Raw genomic sequence first — 17,744 nt, 5'->3', positions numbered from 1 at the left:
AATTTATTCATCTTCAACAGCAGCACTGAAATCACAGAAGTACCTGATGCCCTGATTTATTAAGGCACTTGAGGTCAGTGCCTTAAGCATGTGCTAAAAATGAAGAAAATGCCAGCCTGGCCTCCAAAGGATTAGTCACCTGCATAATGGTTTGCAGGGTCCTTAAAAATATGAACTTGTGGAACAGATTTGCTACTGGTGTAAGGTTAGAGCAGCTGCTCTGGAAAGCTGAATGATGCTGAAAATACTTTCAGTGGAATTACAGAGAGTCTGCACTAAGCCTTTCCCTCTTCTTGTCTTGTGCTGTTACTCTGTGGTGTGTAAAAATAAAAAATCAAAAGTCAGAATTTTTTTCCATCATTTTAATTGTTCAGATGTCATTTAGGGCTCAGCAGGACTATTGGCATCTCAATAAGAAGCTGTATTGTTAGAGCATATATTTTTAATTTCTTTTTGGTTGATTTTGTGAGGTCATATTGTCATGCTCCTTCACATTTGCTTAATAACAGGACATCAGTGGTGTCACTGCTAAGGAAAACAGCAACTGCAAATTTAGTGAGACAAAACTTAGGTATCCTAGATTTGCAGGATAAAGTGGTTTGTATTAGGAAGCTATAGACAAAGAAACCATGAGGAGAAATAGAAATGTTTCTATTCAATCTGATTTTTTTTCCACTGTGACAATGAACTTTGTTTTTCCTCTTCCTAAGGGAAAAATGTGTTACAGTCCTTTATCATCTTTGTTTTATTCTTTATAAAGGTGGCCCTCTAAGTCATATGTTGACTATGAAAATATATTCTTGCAAGCCAGGTGGCAAATATTTTAAAAGTTAAAGAGCTACTTCAAATGCTTTATTTGGCATGAATTCGCAGTAGCTCTATTGTGTACCTTTTTGCAATTAAAACTATAAAACTAATCAAATCACATTGGACAGATTGCAGATTCTTCTGTAGTGCTTTTTGCAGATATTTGAAACATTCTCTTTGCAAATTCTGTTTAAGATTGTTATGGTTTAGGGGCAGCTTTATTGCATTTCAGAAATAATATCCTGTAAAATGTCTGTAACAAGGTATTTTATCTGAAAGCCCATTGTAGCTTTTTTATTATGACTTTCAAGCTTCTGCAACAACAAAAGGGTTCTTATTCAAATGTACACCAATGCATTCATTCCTCTAATAGCAGCATTCCATCATATCAGCCTAAAAATAGGCAAACAATTGCATGGAGTACTTGTTATTCATCCTAGATGTTTTTTTTTTTTCCTTTATTTTGTTGTTAGAGATCAGACTTTTGGATAGTCATATGGAGTATTTGCATCAAATACAGAAATAAGAAATAGTTTTCTCTTAGTATACACATGCTTTCTATCTGTGTCTCCTAGGGATATAAAAAGTTACTGGTTTAGTTACATTGGTCATTTTTATTGCCTTCCTGAAGACAATGGAAATTGCACAAGGCTCCATATGAAACTGTCTCCAAGTGTAAATTAAATCTGGGGTTTAGTCTGTTGTAAATAGAGAAGAATGTACTCTTAGATAATAAATCTTTTTTGTGTATATCAACAAGTTGTCTATTTTTTTCTTCCTAGATACACCTTTAGTTAAAATCATTTCTTCCAATTCATGGCCTGAAGAAGGACAATCTATAATTTTGACTTGTGAATCCAAAGGAAAACCAGTGTAAGTGATTTAACAAGTAATATGTTTTTTGTTATTTTACTTATTCTGCTGTGACTGCAATCCTCAGCTGCAGAAATCTACTGGCTTTGTCTCCTCCTGGGGTGTAAAGTACTCTCTGGTATAGAAAACCCCTTGAAGCCTGTCTTCATTAAGTGTCTATAGAAGATTGCTCTTTTACTTTGTCATCTATTTGAGTTTTCAGGAAGAATTCCAGCTGTGAGATTTTTTTTTTCCTGTCAGGTATATCAACCTGAAAGGTGTGCAGGTTTAATCTATCTCTGTTTACATCATTAAATTGATGATAGAGGAGAAAACATCTCATGAAAATCTTCCTACATCAACCAGCCTCAGAAAAAAATATATTGAACTTTGGCTGCCATTTACAGGGGAATTTGAAGTTTAATTGCATGTGCAAGTTGGCTGCCTGTTCCTACCAAGATTTGGAAAGGTGTAGCCTGCTTTAAGAATGTAAATTGTTTTCCTTGGGAATTAACATCTTTACTATTAATATCTTTAGAGACAAATGTGCAGAGGTTAACCCTTGCACAGAATCTACTACTTCAATAGACTTGACTCTTGGAAACAGTTAACTGCTCAGAGGGGCTGTTATATATTTACTCATAAATATATATTTATCAATAATCCATTTGCTTAATATTAAGTCATTATGAATCAAATTTCTAAATATTGACCTTCTGATCAAAAGATCAATATATAGTGTTGTGATGATACACAGATTTTGAATGGTCTTGAAAATGGTAGTGGAATAATATTTAGAACCTAGAAAAGGTGTAAATTGCATGGCAAAAATCATGTCACTTATGGCTGAATTTCTCCCTGGTGTAACTTTAGTGACTTCATGGAATTGCTTTGTGTAGGAACCTGAAGTCAGATTTAGAGCAAGTAAGGCATTTAAGTCCAAAATTTCTGTTTTCAAAAGCTCTGAGTTATGTCTGGCATAATTTAAACTACATAGGTACTTTTTTATTAATATTATGTGCCTGCATCATTTTAAAGCAACTCCTTCATCCATATCTTGGCTGGGTGAGCACCTTGATCATGCTTCTTCCTTGCTTGAGACCAAAACACTGGAAGTCCATCTAATTAGTCCAACCTGATGCTCCATGCAATTGGTCTTTTCTGTACCTGTGTACTTCTGATGCATTTGGGTGTGTGTTTCTGAGAAAAATACTTCTGTCAGTAACACAAAAATCCATTGTGAGCCCTCTCTTGATTTTATAACGTACCTGAAGGAGGAGTTATCCTTTTATCTCATATCCCTTGAAAATTCCCCTGAGCATGAAGAGGTAGAGTCTGTTTCCCCCTTATTTTCAAAATCTGCTGAAGATGTGCAAGTGCTTAATTTTAGGAAAGATGTCAGCACTGATTGCGCTGAGTGTACCATTGGCTGGGTGATATTTAGCATTTTCCTTATCTCACTATTTTCTTCATGACTTAACAGATTAAGTGCTTCTTTTGGCTAATAGACTTGAGACATTCTAGGCCCACTCAGCTCCACACTCACAGCAAGATCAGGGAAAGAATCAGAGGAGTAAAAGTAAGATACCTTGGCATATGCAATATTTTCTATTTGGTACGCATTATATTCTGGACATACTTTAAATATTAGGAGGCACTAGTTATAACTTAGTAATTAAAGAGAGCTTCAATTAAGGTATTACTGATTTGTTTATTTATTTTAATTAAAGCTATATTCTGTCCTTAAATGATTCAAATGCAAAACTTTCATGTGGTTTTGAAAGGGAAAGAAAAAAAAAATCTTCACATGACAGAATTATCCAGACAGGGGATCTGTATGTGGTAGCCTTTGGGACACAAACATTTTGCCAATAAATGCACCTCTAATTGTCCAGGCCACAGGCACTGCCAACTTCAGCTGCTCTGAATTGCTTCATTAGGTCAGTCTTTCATGGCACAGGGCCAGTAATAAATAGGCATCCTCCTGGGAGCAGTTTGCAGTGGCTTAGCTTGAGAAACAGCAATGTCATGCTCGCAACCTGCACTGTGAGTACCTCTGGCTGGGAGAGAGAGAGGAATTGGAGAGGTTCACTGAGCCCAGATATGTCAGTGTCACAAGGTAAGTGATGAGTTGTGGGCTTCATGGAGAGCTCGGGGCCAGCTGTGGTCCTTCACAGCCGTTTGCACACCATGGGTTAATTTCTGGATACTTCATGGCACAGTCTCTCCTGCTTCCTGCAGGCAGCAGTAAATAACCACTTACTTAGAGGTGCATTTCTCTTGCATCCCAGAGCAATTTTCACAAGGTTCCATGTGGCATTTGAGATGAAAACTTAGAAGGGGTGAAGCCAGGTGGTGGCTGTGGTGACATTGATGATACTGGTAGCTGCTGCTGAGGAATTCTTTTCCAAAGGGGAAAAGCAGGATTAGGCTAAAGCTGGAATGTACTTACAGCATCATACAGCTCATGCACCATCATAAGTATGATACTTACAGCATCATACACCATCTTACAGCTCATCACCATGAAAGGTGGATCACCTTCCTGCAAGGGGATTCTGTCCCTCAAACCACACACATCATCGTTACCTCGATGCTGTGTTTCCAATCTACAACAGTCCTGAGGGAAAGCCCTTCCTAACTTACAGCCCGGTAGCTGGAAATGGGAGGGAAGACTTGCTGAAATCAGCAGCTGTGAGAAATCAACTGCACTCAGCATCTCTTGCTGAAACAGCATCCTCCAGGGATACAGCAGAGGGACAGAAAACAACTACAAAGAACAACTGTACTAAGGTTAGATCTAGGGCCCTGCTGAGGTTTCAAAATTTGGAGTATAAGATTTCTCTTGGCCAGTCATTAACCAGGAGAAAAAATGTCCTCAGACCCTTGGATGTGAGCAGCATCAGCTGTCACAGTATGTGAGGTGGGCTGGGATTATCCCAGCCTCTGGGGTTCCCACTTGCTGTGGATGGGTTCATGGTCTTGGTAAAGAGATCCCAATGTTGGAACAGGGATGCTGAGAGTGGGCTAAGGGGGAGAAGCTGGGGGCATGGGAGAGGGGTGGAGAGGAAGATGGAATTGTGATTCAGTGAGGCAACATAAGAGGGTGTAAGACAGACTGCACTAATTCTGTAGCTGTGCTGTTTTACCTCTCTCCGCTCATCACTGGGAGGATGAGGGCAGCTCTGGCTCCTGTCAGGCCCTGTGCTAATTTCTGTTACTTTGAGGCAGGAGCTGAAAATTACCTTCTTTTGGGTAACCACTGTGTTGCTTCTGTGGAAGTGGGATGATATCAGTAAAAGGAGCCCACCAGGCCTCCTGCCTGCCTGTTCTGTGGTGGCTTTGCAGAGGCAGGACACGTGGATTTGGTGATGTTCTGACCCAGCTGTGTAGCTTCAGGCACCAGCTCTAAGAAACTGGTATCTGGGATATTGTATGGATAAATCTGTGTCATTTTGAATTAAACTTTTCTGTTGATGCACATGAAAAAAGGAAATATATTCATCAGTTTACTACAGATAAACATGACTCCCTCTAGGAGTATACCCTATTATGTGTAATATTTTAAGAGATCTTGAGATATAGCATTTGTGAGGATTTTTTCCAATTAATAAATGCACAGTTGGCATAAAAAATTAAGAGTTTTCTTTTGGAAAACTTTGAATATGTGTATTTTTGTTAGCTTAGTCTTTCCTTTTGCAAGACTCAGTCGCTGGTTTCTTCACGCTGTTGACAATTTTGTTAATATTGATGTCCAGGGTTGTTGTGTTTTGGGCTTTTTTTGTTTTCTCCAAATTACAGGTAGAAATGTATTTAGTCATCTCTCTGCATAGCCAAGGTCAAGACCCTCTGTACTCATTGTGACTATTCAGCAGCATTCCTTTTTTGGAGGTAATTTTGTGTAGTTTCAAACCCAATTGAATCTCCTCCCTTTTCAATTCTTAGCACTGCTTTCTTTTCCAGTGTTTTTGGCTGGATCCCTGGACAGCTGTCAGTCTGTAATATTTTAATCAATGAGCTTGCCTAATATATATGTAAGGTGTTGTTGCATCTTAATTTATTTCTTCTTTTAGCATAATATAGTTTTACTGAGACTTTGTTTATTTTCCAAAGAAGGAAATGTAATTAAACTTCTGAAATCCTAGTCATCCTTTTTATGTAATGTCTAGACTTTGCTGAAATCATATTGCCTGATAGTATTTTGAGTATTTTAAAATAAATATGAGGTAGCTGTAAAAAAATATAGAAAGTAAAGAACAAAATGATCATTTACAGTCATCTGTGCTTACAAAATTTTTTAAGAGCCAATGTTTTCTTAGTGCAAGCTGTAACTTCTATACACTGTTGTGTCTTAACAATATGGTCTAATGACTCAAAACTGCCCTAAAAGTAAATTCAAAAACTGACCCATAAGGAAAGAAAGGTTCCATATTTCATATCCTTAGTCAGTACTCTCATCAAAGCATGCATGAAATATGTGAGTTTTGAAGTCAGGAGAAAGGACGTCAAAATATAATGGAATAATTAGGGCACAGGAAACAAAGAAAAATTTAGCTATCTCCTGTGTGCTTTTGAGAAATGTCTTTCCATTCCATGCACCTCAGGGGAATCACAGTACAGTTGGCTGACTAATGAAAAGCGAATATTTGGCCTTGTTTGAGATAAATAGGGAAGATTTTTATTTCAGAAAACTCACATAGGTATCCTTCATTAGAATAACATTATTTGTGGGCTCTTGAAAGTTATAGAGAAGAGCACAACCAAAACCAAACATAGTAATGATTTTCTTCCTGAAAACTGTGATAGGATCCTCTTCCTTTGAAGAAGATTCTTGATTCCTTCAGTGAAACAGTTATTATGAATTGTAGCTATGAATGATCTGTATGTCTTCTTTGATGTATACCCTCAGAAGAGAGAATTAAGAGTTCCTTCATACTGTTCATATGTATTTTTGTTTTTTGGAATTTTTTTTTAATTTTCCATAGTATCTAAAAACTTAGCAAATATTTAAATGTTTCTTTTTGACCACACCTTTGCATGATTAGATTATTCACTTGCCTCAAATTTACGGCTGGGAACTGAAGCAACAAAAAGTCCCAAGTTCAAAATTGACAAATAGATGGTGTATATTTCATGTTGAACATAGATCACAGTCCCTGTTTTCCCAAGACTTTTTTGGAGTGACACAACATCCCACTCTGGAGATAGCTCATCCTTGGTTTGAGTTGTAACAGTGAGTTCTTAGCACACCTACAAACCTGTGCTTGAGAGTGAAATCAGAATCTGGGGCAGAAAATTGTGGAAGCCCACTTGACATTCAGCCATTAAAGTTTTGGTGTGAGAAGTTTGCCGAAATTGCTTGGAAACTGCATCCTAATGGCAGGTTTACCCTCTGGTGGCCAGCCTTTTGTCCATGGAAAGTTTCTTCTGTCCTACTTTGATCTGATTCACTTCCTGGCCTCTCTGGCAGGTGAGATGCAGGTTCTGTAAAAAAATATCTCATTTTCTACATAGATTTTATTCACTGCTATCTGGGTTTGCTCCATGAGTACCTAGCAGCCTAGAAAGGAATGCTGGTATCAATTCTGCCGATATGAATTATCATAATGAATCTGGAAAAGCATCCATGTTTCTGTGTTTATAAATCACTGTGCAGAATGAATCCACAGCTCAAACTGGAAGTTCAGGCAGTATCAATAAATGTTAATGATTTGGAAAATTGGATGGATTTGTCCATACCCACAATGAAATATTACTCTTGTAAAACATGAATGTGGTATCAAAGTATTTCTCCCTTAAGCTCCACACATATTTGTACATAAGAAATCCTGAATTTAAGAGTCTCTGGTTTCTCTGGAAAGGACCACCTACAAGTGAAATCAAGTCAGTGAAAAAAAAAAAATAAAGCGGGGGGGAATTTAGGTACTAGTTACTGGAGTTTCCCTGCTTTATGTTTAGCTCCTTGTCTTAGCAGAAAGGTGGATGGTTTTGAACAAAACTACTGTGTGTTTAACTAACCAGGAGCCTCCCTGATGTTCTCTGCCTTGGTCCCAGAACTAGCGTTAGCTGAAATATCTTTATTTGATTTATGCCTCCTGAATGCTCTGAGTTTCCAGTGAAGTTTCCAGGGACACGTTTTACACACAGCATTGGGCGAGGTTCTGTAAAAATATGCTTGAATAAATGCCTGCATATATAGGACAGGGTATTGTATCTGTGAGTATAGCTGTGGAAAAGGGTCAGAAACCCTCCTCACAGTTCTCAGCCCTGTGTTCCTTGTCCCTGGGAACGGCTCTCAGGATAGCTCAGGCTCTCCTGGTCCTGTGTTTTGTCTTGCTTTCTGTCCATTCCAAGTTGTCTTTCTTTGAATTTGGCTTGTTCAGCAGTTAGATAGAGCCTATCTTCTGCAAATACCACTGGTATCTCTGTTCTGCCTGTCTCCTTGCTCTCGTTATATTTTCTTGAAATGTTCTTACTTGGATTTTTTTTTTTAAGATTTCTTTTTGATCTCTGTAACTTTATCCCATTTAGGCTGTCTGTATGCTTTTTTTTTTCCTGTTTGGAAAAGTGTGAGCTTCTATTTCTCCAAAAGGAACTTACTGTGTTTGAGTAGGTGATTGTTAACTCAAACCCAGCCTCCTGTAAATTTGATCTGATGTGATACATCCCATGTCAGCTGAGGTTAACCACTCTGTTTCCTGTGGTTATTATTAACCACAGAGAAATGTTGACCAATTTTTGAATTATTGTCCTTTTGAAGGAGTTCATGCTAATATTTCCTGCCTTGATTTAGTGCACATCTATTATACAGTATATTTAATGAGTGCTCATTTTCAGTAAAATGTTCTAAAATCTTGTGAAGAATATCACATGAATTGTAGGGAGAAATCTACTTGGTGAAACTTTCCACACAGGTAGTTTGTCTTTGAAGGTAAAGGCAGTTATTTTAAAGCATTGTGTGAATATTCTACTTTAGACTTTCTACACCAATATTTCATTGATATTACACCTCCACTGTAGAATTATGCCATGATGTAGTAGATAACATATTATGAAGCAGGTAACATTTTTGCTGAGATACAGTATGTATATTCAATAGATTAAATTTCATTTTGTATTAAACATCCTGTCCTTCTGGGAGCTTCTCTTCACAGCTGGGACATTCTACACTTTTTTGTAATTTTTCTTTTCCCCAGTATTTTGCAGAAAGCAGGGAAATTGGTGTTATAAAAAGTGTGACACAAAAAGAAGCAGGTGGGAGCATTAGTGGCTGTCTGAAAATTACACTTTACAATAAAGCCTCCTGCAGTGCTTAAGAAGTACCCCTTTAGTGTTCTGTAAAATGATCACATTGCTTAATAGGCTCAATTCAATAATTGCTTTTCCTCTTTTTTAAGCATCCCTTTTTTGCAGTGTTTACCCATAAAAGTGCAGAAAGTACAGTATGAAAAACAACTGCACGCAGCATTTTTAGTGCTCGTTAAATCCATTTTGCATGTGTATGGCTTTTGAAATAATTCTTTTCCTTGCTCTCAGGTGGAAACACATGCTAAAATAAAAAAGGCCTGTGGGATAGAATAATAGATAAAATTGAAATACAGAGCAGGTAATTCTAAGTATTAGACTGCAAGTTGAAACATGAGAAAGAAGTTTTGGGAAAGGACCTGACATTTGGCCTTTTAGATACTTAGATTCCGTAGACAAGTGTTTAGCTACAGTTACACATAAAATTATATAGTTTTTGACTCAACCACTAGCAGTAGAACACAAAAAAGCACATTAGTATAACTCTTTCATTGTAAGTCATGCTGGTTATACTGATTATGTTTCACAATTCAGGAATTTGTGTAGCAGATGCTATGTGGAACCACCCAATGTCACAGGGAGCACCTGCTCATTGAATATCTATGTTTTACCCCACATTTACAACAGCAGAATACCTTGAGAACATGTATGTGGTGTAAGCTAGCAGGATAAAGCACCATCCTTTAGAGGAGCTTAACACTGCTCTTTGGTGAGCAGAATCTCAGAAAATATGGAGATAACAAGATGAAAGTGTTTGTGGTTCCGACAGGCATGACAGTAAACAGCTAAGAGAAGTAATAGATTGGGTTAATTTATTATTAGAGTAGCAAATTATTCTTTGCTTGGCTGAGCTAGTCTTTGCATTGCAAAGAAGATCTTGGAGATTTCTCAGACCTGAGTTTTGGCTGGTTAAAAATTTCCATATTACTGTTCTAATCACCATTTCCAAAACTTATTTAATTATTATTATTTAAGAGCTGAGGAAAGACTGAGTCTGAAATTTGTAGTCTTGCACAGGAAAATGCTGCTCCAGAGTATTTTCCTCCAGGGGCTGCAGGACAATCCCTGCTCCTGCACCTGGATCACCTCTTCCCATTGTGTTGGTTTATTCCTGCTTGTGGATTGGTCGTTTTTAAGATGGGATTTTAAAGGTTTACCAAGGGTTAAGAAGTGCTAGGGGGAGGGACTGTGATACCCTGAGGTAGGAGGGAGGTAAGTGGGAGTCAGATCAGTATTTCTACTTACTATTGCTTTTTGATTATGATATTTTGTTAGATTTGTTTGTTGGTGGGGGGTTTTATTTGCCTTTTTTTCTGTTTTTACTTTCTATTGCTCTCAAGTATTCCTAACCTATCTTTCTACCTTGTATACACAATTTCTAGAATCTTCCAAAGGGTGGCACAGACTGAGGGAGCTCTCAGCACCATTTTCATTCAGCTCATTCTTTAAAAACTATTTATTTGCTGTTTGCACCTAGAGGCAAAAAACAAAGTCTGGGCAATTATATGGTAATCAACATCAAAAAGGGGAGCTACATATTAATGAAGAATCTTGTTAAAAAGGAGTTATAAGGGGCAACTAAGAGAATTAAATCTTTTCAGGCAGCCTGAGGACTATGTTAGGAAAATAAAAAAAGAGTTTCAAACCACAGGGTCAATACATATCACCTAGCAGAATCCCTTGAGAAGAAGAAGTTGGTGAGGCTAAACAGAAGAGAAATCAAAGTAATAATAAGGGCAAAAGCTATAATTTGAAAAACTGAAATTGTTTTTCCCAAGGAAAGTGAAGATCTTGGCAGATTAAATACAAAAATTCAGTAAGCCAAACCACCGAAAAAGCAGGACTATTAAAGGAATAACTAGAAAAGAAACTTGAAAATAAAAGTTGGTTTTTTAAAATGAAATAATAGAAAGTTTGTCAGTGAATTTTTAACTGAGAATTAAGGTTTAAAGAGAAGCCAGATGGATTTGCTATGTCCATATTTTCTGTGGCAGAGGAAACTGGGTACATGAAAGACTGATTCCCCATTTTCTCAGGTGCTCACCAGCAAGGTTTAAATGGGCTGTGGAGGTGGTTATGGAACAAACAGGCAGAATGAGCAGTAGGAAGTCAGCAGGACCAGAAGGTTTTACCCCAGCATTCAAAGGGAATTCAAGGATGAGATTGATGAATTATGAACTGTGACTGGAAACTTAATGCTTAACACCTCCTGGCTAGGTCAGGACAACAGGGCTTCAGGAGAGATCCCAGAATCTGTAGAACTGACATCTTCTCAAATACTAAAATTTATAAAAAGGACTAGAAGTAGCAGACATCTGAATTAAAAAAAAAAATTAAAATAAAACCAGCAAAAAATGGGGTTTTAATTCCTTTTGCAGAGGGAAAAGTCCATTTTATAAACATTTTTTAAACAATTCTTGAAGAACCCATAAAACTCACCTTGTGGCGGCCTATTTGGTATAGAAGGGAAGCATTGCAGATCTTTCCAAAATTGTAAATGGTACAGAGGTGGTTGTTAAGGACTGCTAGTTCATTCTCTCTACAAATAGCAATGTTTAAGTCAAACTAATAAGAACCAGCTTTGTTGCCAAGCAAAGACATAATTTTTCATAAAATGACTGGTAAACGTTGGGAATTTGTTGTCGATGGATATGACAGATGGTGAAAATTTGCAGTAATTCAAGGGAAAACTGCCTAAGTTCACGAAAAGGCAAGTCCTTAAGGTTTACAGAGTATTTTTAAACTGTGCTTGGTAGCAGAAATGCCTGAGATCTGTGCTTGGCCTGTTCCCTAGACATCATCTTATCCCTGGTGTTGGAGATAAGGGACTGGGCTAGCTGAGCTTTCTGTCTGATTCAGTACAGCTGCTCCTTCTCTGCTGAGCACTGAACATAGGCTGTTGTGGCTTGCTGGGACTACATGCTAATGGAGCTGGAGCCCATGGAGAGCTTGAGGATATCTCCTTTACAGTGCTAAAATTATTACCATGAAGGTACTGATGAATAATTTTCTGTGTGAGAGAAGTTTGTGTGAACTAAAGCACTCCCCTCTGTCTGGAGATAATAACACATCTGGGAAAAGAAAACAAACTTCTCTAAGTAAATAATGTTTGTCTCTTTTTCCCTTTATTGTATTACCATTTCAGAAGTTATTTTTAAATGCACAAGAAATTGACACAAACCATGGTATAGAACTTAGCTCTGAAAGACAAATACTCGTGAGTTCACAGTGTATTATTGTTAGGGTATTGTTATATTATCTTGAAAGCATAAAACATTTTATTATTCATTATGGTTCAATACAGTGTGCCTCAACATCAGCTTTTTTTGACAATGGTGAAAAAATAACTGAGGTACAAAAATTTTAAGGTATATTTTCATTCCTTTGGTGCTCCTATAAACTGTTGCATATAGCAACAAATATTTACTTGCTGCAAGGACATAATTCAACAGAAGATCTTAGAAATGTCATTGCTGTGGCTAGTTATTAATGGTTTCTTATCTGGTGAAAATAAGATATTTTGCTTCATCTCCCAGACTTCATGATGTTCTTACATTCATTGAAAGTCAAGAAGTGCATACCTTGGTTAATGAGGGTTGGTTCTGAAGTCCTTGCTTGTCATCCAAGACGCAGCACTGGTGCTTTTATCAGCTCTCTGGGTGTTGTCACTGCACCTCAAGTGCAGGAAGGAATTTTAGTTTAATGAGGCTTCCCTTTGACTGTGTCTTACATCAACAGCAAATGATTTCAAACAAGTAGTATTTGGACAAGCAAATAACTGTGAATGAGATTTTCAACTGTTTACTTAATGGAAAAAGCGGAAATGAATCAGCCACTCTTCATTTTCCTCTTTGATTCTCATGCCAGCAAGCATTTGACCTTAACTCAGAAAACGCAGCTGGCGTTTCTTAGATGGGATTTCTCAGCTTATTGTAATAATAGAGACAAAGTTTCTTGTGAATGTTGGAACACAGTGAAGGCAAATTCAAAACAGTGCAAATTAGGCATGTGAACATCCATCAGTGTGGCAGCCTGAAATATCTAAGCAGTCGAAAATCAGGATTTGTCAAAGGGAGAAAAAACCCTCATAATAATATTTTCTCGTTAATTCCATTATATACCCTACATACCTCAGCTGGAATTGAGGATATGACAACAGACATAATGAAAAAGGACCTGAAAATGTGGTGTGACAGCAGTTACTGCCTGCTTCTTGTTTTTTGCAATCCCAACCATTATCTCTATGTGGCACTTCAGCATAACTATGTAAACCAGGCTATCTTAAAAAATGTACCTTAATCCTGTAACATGAAAATGCAAAGCATTTAAAATCAGTGGTGCTGAAGCTTTTCTGCTATTTTTTTCTCTTTTATTTCTGATAAATCACTGTTTTCCTCAGTGCTTGCTCCCCTGGCAGGGGATGCAGCATGCTTGTAAACTGCTGTGAGGAGACACGGTGTTAGAAACAGCTCTGAAGATGTGCCAGATGAGAAGATGTTATTTTCCTCTGTTCTATGACATGCATAGTAACTAAGGTGGGCACATCCTATCATTATGCTTTGCTGCAGCATTCCTATCCCCAGCAGTACTTCATTAACATTAAGAACATAGTTCCTGGTTAATCCCAGTAATTTTCAGCAGCCATTCTGATGCATCCACTTGAGCACCATATTACCTTAATACTGCTGACATTTGCATGTCTTTGAAATACATTTTTTCCAGATACTGTCCATTTAATCCATAGCAATTTCCATCATCCTTTGTTCTTACAGACATGCTGTACTTGCAACTGATGAAAAAGAATAATCTACTAATTCTTCAATAGCTCTAAAAGGTTAAGATGGAATCAACAAGGTGTAAACAGCAGCATAGAAAGCCCAAAGATTTAGCTGTTTCAATACTGACTGCATAATTAGAAACATATAGAGTTAGAATTATAGTGAAACCAGGCTATTGAGATTTCAATATTTAATCAACAATTTTTCATGTGAATAAAATTGTTACATGCCATTTATCATTTCGGCTGTAGTCTGACAGGAAAGAAAAAGCCTTTAGGAACAGTGGTAAAATATTTAAGGAAGGTTTGACAATTATTGTTTAATATTCACTTATCTGTTTATAGTTTCTCCTCTCTTCCCTTCCCTGCTCTTATCTGAGAGTGTAGGTCTTAGTTTCTGAGACTGAAAGGGATTTGTCTTTGTAATTTGCACATCAATATATGGCACCAATCCCAGGCAGAACAGGGGAAGGGCGTATATTATCGATGTGCTCCAGTGCTGATCCAAAGTACTTTCAGCTCCAGAATTTTAAAGAAGCTTTCAAGGCATTGTTGTTTTTCTGTGAGTGGACCTCACTTCTTTCCCTGTGTGAGATTGCCTGGCCATCAGTTTGGAACTTGGCTCTGCTGGATTTCCATTCTCTGGATGAGGGGGCAGCTTCACAGTTCTTCTTCTGGTGCCTTTTCCTACTGCAGCAATAAAGGAGATGCACCTTGTAGAGGTCTCTATCCCCTTGCTTTCTTGCACAGTCTCCTGAAAACAAGGCTGTCACTTTTCTTTAATTGCTGATATGTCATTTAGGCATGTCTTATCCATTGCCTGTGAGAGCTGCTGAAGGAACTGCATGGCAGATAATGCATTGTGCATCCAATTGAACAGGTGCAGCATTGTGCAGTGTGCCCCTATCAGCCTCCAGTACAACAATTCTGATACAAAACCAGCATCCTTGCTGCTTTATAGGAATTGGAAAACACCTTATCTAATCTGTGGCCAAGTGCAGGCCAACCTGCAGATGTTTACTGTGAAGTGTTGCCTGCTGCTTTGTCCTTGAGCTATTGCCAGTTAGCTCACTGTGGCCATCACTTCTGAAAGGCCTCTGCTCCCCAGCAAGTGAGACAGGATTTATGACATAAGATTGTTTAATGTGGTTTGGGTTTTTTTTTGCTTGCTTGGTTTTTGCTTTTGTTTTTGGGTGTTTATTTTATTTTTTATTTTTTCTCTGTCCTGCTGCTGTACCGGCTTGCACCTCTCCTCCTGCCTTTTTAGCCTCAGGAATCTTTTTGAAAGACATGTTATACTTCTGTGGAGGACTTTTCTTCTTTCCTGGTTAAAGTTTAAAAAGAATATAAATTATTTATAAACTGGTGACATAAAATGATCAGTATAGCCATACATACCATTGTTTTTTAAAGACAAGGTTTTAAAGCAGACTTCTTATTAAAACTGTTTGTGAACTGTAGAGGTTATAGTGTTTCCTCTGAACTTAGGATGTTTAGAGCCTCAAACTTTAAAATACATATTAGAAAAAGTGTGGTTATTGGCTGCCTACTGAAAGTGTTCCAAAATACTTGGCATTTCAATTTGAACTACTAAAAATGCATTGAAATGCCCAGGGTTTTTTTCAGATTTATTGTGGAAAAAAAATTTTAAAAAAGGAAAAAGTCAGTGCCTATTCCCTGACCTGATGGTGCATTTAAAAGAGGATTGTCCATCTTCTTTATGGTATACATAAGCTTAACAGTATTCTTCAGGTTTTTTTGCTCCTAAGTGGTGGCCTGGCCTTGAAAATCTGTAAATATGGCAACCTCTTCATCCACCATTTTTTGCTTCTAGATTCAAAAGTGATGGGAGGCATAAATTAATTAGTTCAGCAAATTTTCCCTTTCATGGATACAACTGCTTGCCTGGTGTAAATGTCTGGAGAACTAATAAAAGAGCAGCAATGCCCAATTTGTTGTTTGGGAAGATGATCAGATTAGAGAAATAAAAAAAAAAATGGAGGGGGGATGAAATGAGACACCAGAAGTTTGACAGCAGCTGTAGTGCATGACAAATATGGGAGAGATTTGTGTGAAACAGCAGAAGGACAGATTATAGGATGGCAACTCCTTCCTGTGGTATCTCCCTCACAAACTTTTGTTTGGTTTGCTTTTGTTGCTGGGTTTGTTTGTTTTTTTTTCTTTTTAGACAGTCTTTTTGTCCATTTCTAGCCTCCCTGCTGCTTGCAATAGTAGAATACAAGGGATATTTCTGGTGCAATTCACCGATAAGTTGTCTTCTGATTTCACATAAGTTCTCTTGTTGATCTGTCTCATGATTATGAGAAAGCCATTCCCCAAAATGTTATTCACAGCAGGGTTTTTATACTTCTCTGAGAAGATTGTGAATAATACTGGAATTAGGTAAGAAGCTACACATATATATGTGGATTAGGCACTTTTCAGAATATTGATCTGATATTGCCTTGCCTTCTTGAAAATGACTAACAAAGGAAATGGAGGTTTCTTTGGAGAGGGGTGAGGAGGGAGTACATGATATGCACAAAGGGAAAAACTGGAGTTAAGTAGCTTCAAAGAAGTTACAATTATAATGGCTTGATGATCAGTGGGGAAAATCTCTCCAGACAGGGAGCAGCAGCATTGCACAGTTGTGTTAAAGGTGGAAAGCCTTATGTCAAAGGGTGCCCTGGACTCTAAGGGTACTAAAGGATAAAAGGAAATGGATGATCAGCCTGATGAGAAGAAACAAAAAAGAAATAGAATTAATGCAGAAACAGAACAGTCAACTTCCCACAGGCAAAGGTTTTAGACCTAAAAGGAACCTTGATACCAATTGTGAGGAAATATTTGAGTGTAGCTAGAAGGAAATATGAATATAAAAAATTACTCTTTTACCCTCTAACATTATATACTTTGTATCTTTGGGTAGAAGAATAAATATTTTTGCTTTGAAAAGATTCGTGATGCACTTTAATCAGTTGCTGTCACAGTCTGCTGAGGGATAAGGGCTTTCAGCTGCAAATTTAGTCTGTCATATCACCATGGTTAGCACCTGTAATCCAGCAAGGGTGAGAGGACTGCCTGGTTTATCCAAAGCAAGACCCGGGCAGGGAGGTCTGTCACCTAAGTAAAGTTGTGATGAACAAAGCAAAGGCTTTCTCTATCTTGGACAAAAGGTAAGGAATGAAGAGTGTTTGGGCTTTACCTGGTTTGGTTTCTTTGTTTGACTGTTTATTTTTCTCTTCTTCTATATTTTTCTTTTTTTTTTCTATTTTTTACTGTTTTTTTCCCTATAAATGATGAATATTAGCCCCATTTGGGATTTGTTTACCTCTTTATGTTTATTATTTAAGCACCTTTTTCACATAATACAATGCAGCTGTCTTCAATGCTGCTTGTTGTTCCTGTTGTCTTTTTAGATGTAAATTTCTGTCAGTTTTTTATGATGGAAAAAGTTGAAATCTATATTTAGTTGACACCTCATTTTTTAACATATTTTGGTAATTAAATTCTTGACCATTTAGAAAGCATTAGTATAGGACATAATAAATATTTTTAGGCTACATTATGTCTGCTGAGAATGCTTAAAAGAGAAAAGTAGAAGAAAGTATAATAATAGTCAATTCAGATGTTCAAAGCTTCTTTCTGAAAAAAACAAAGGAACTTTATGAAAGGTACTTTGGATATTCTTTACTAATTCTACTGCTGAGAAAAACACTTTGTGAAGGTTATTCAGGTTTTGCAGAACTAGAAAATCACAGAGAGTTCATATCTCATAAAATAAAATCCATCTATCCAAGCCTTTTATGAAAGGCTAGAGACTGTGGATATTGATGTTTTTGATAGATGTAATGCTCCAAACCAGCTCATCCCAATATGACTCCTCAGACTGAGACTTTATATAAACAAGAGGTTCCCCCAGGGTTTAGACTTTCAAGTGGGTGATTAACTGACAAAGCTAAAAAATCCAATTTCTTGATACAAAAGAACTATAAGTTTCAAG

General features: G+C 37.3%; 1 protein-coding gene across 3 annotated transcripts in view; it reads left to right on the top strand.

Moving 5' to 3' along the window:
- Window positions 1–17,744, top strand: part of CADM2 (cell adhesion molecule 2) — a 571,412-nt gene that overhangs the window by 480,736 nt on the left and 72,932 nt on the right. For all 3 annotated transcript variants that reach the window (XM_074532615.1, XM_074532612.1, XM_074532619.1), the window contains one exon: window positions 1,590–1,680. In XM_074532615.1, coding sequence (XP_074388716.1) covers window positions 1,590–1,680 — 91 coding nt within the window. The remainder of the gene's footprint in view (window positions 1–1,589; window positions 1,681–17,744) is intronic.

The sequence above is a fragment of the Zonotrichia albicollis genome, chromosome 2 (genome assembly GCF_047830755.1).
Source record: "Zonotrichia albicollis isolate bZonAlb1 chromosome 2, bZonAlb1.hap1, whole genome shotgun sequence".
Taxonomy (NCBI): domain Eukaryota; kingdom Metazoa; phylum Chordata; class Aves; order Passeriformes; family Passerellidae; genus Zonotrichia; species Zonotrichia albicollis.
The sequence above is the reverse complement of the archived record's forward strand: the minus strand, read 5'-3'. Positions and strand labels throughout refer to the sequence as shown.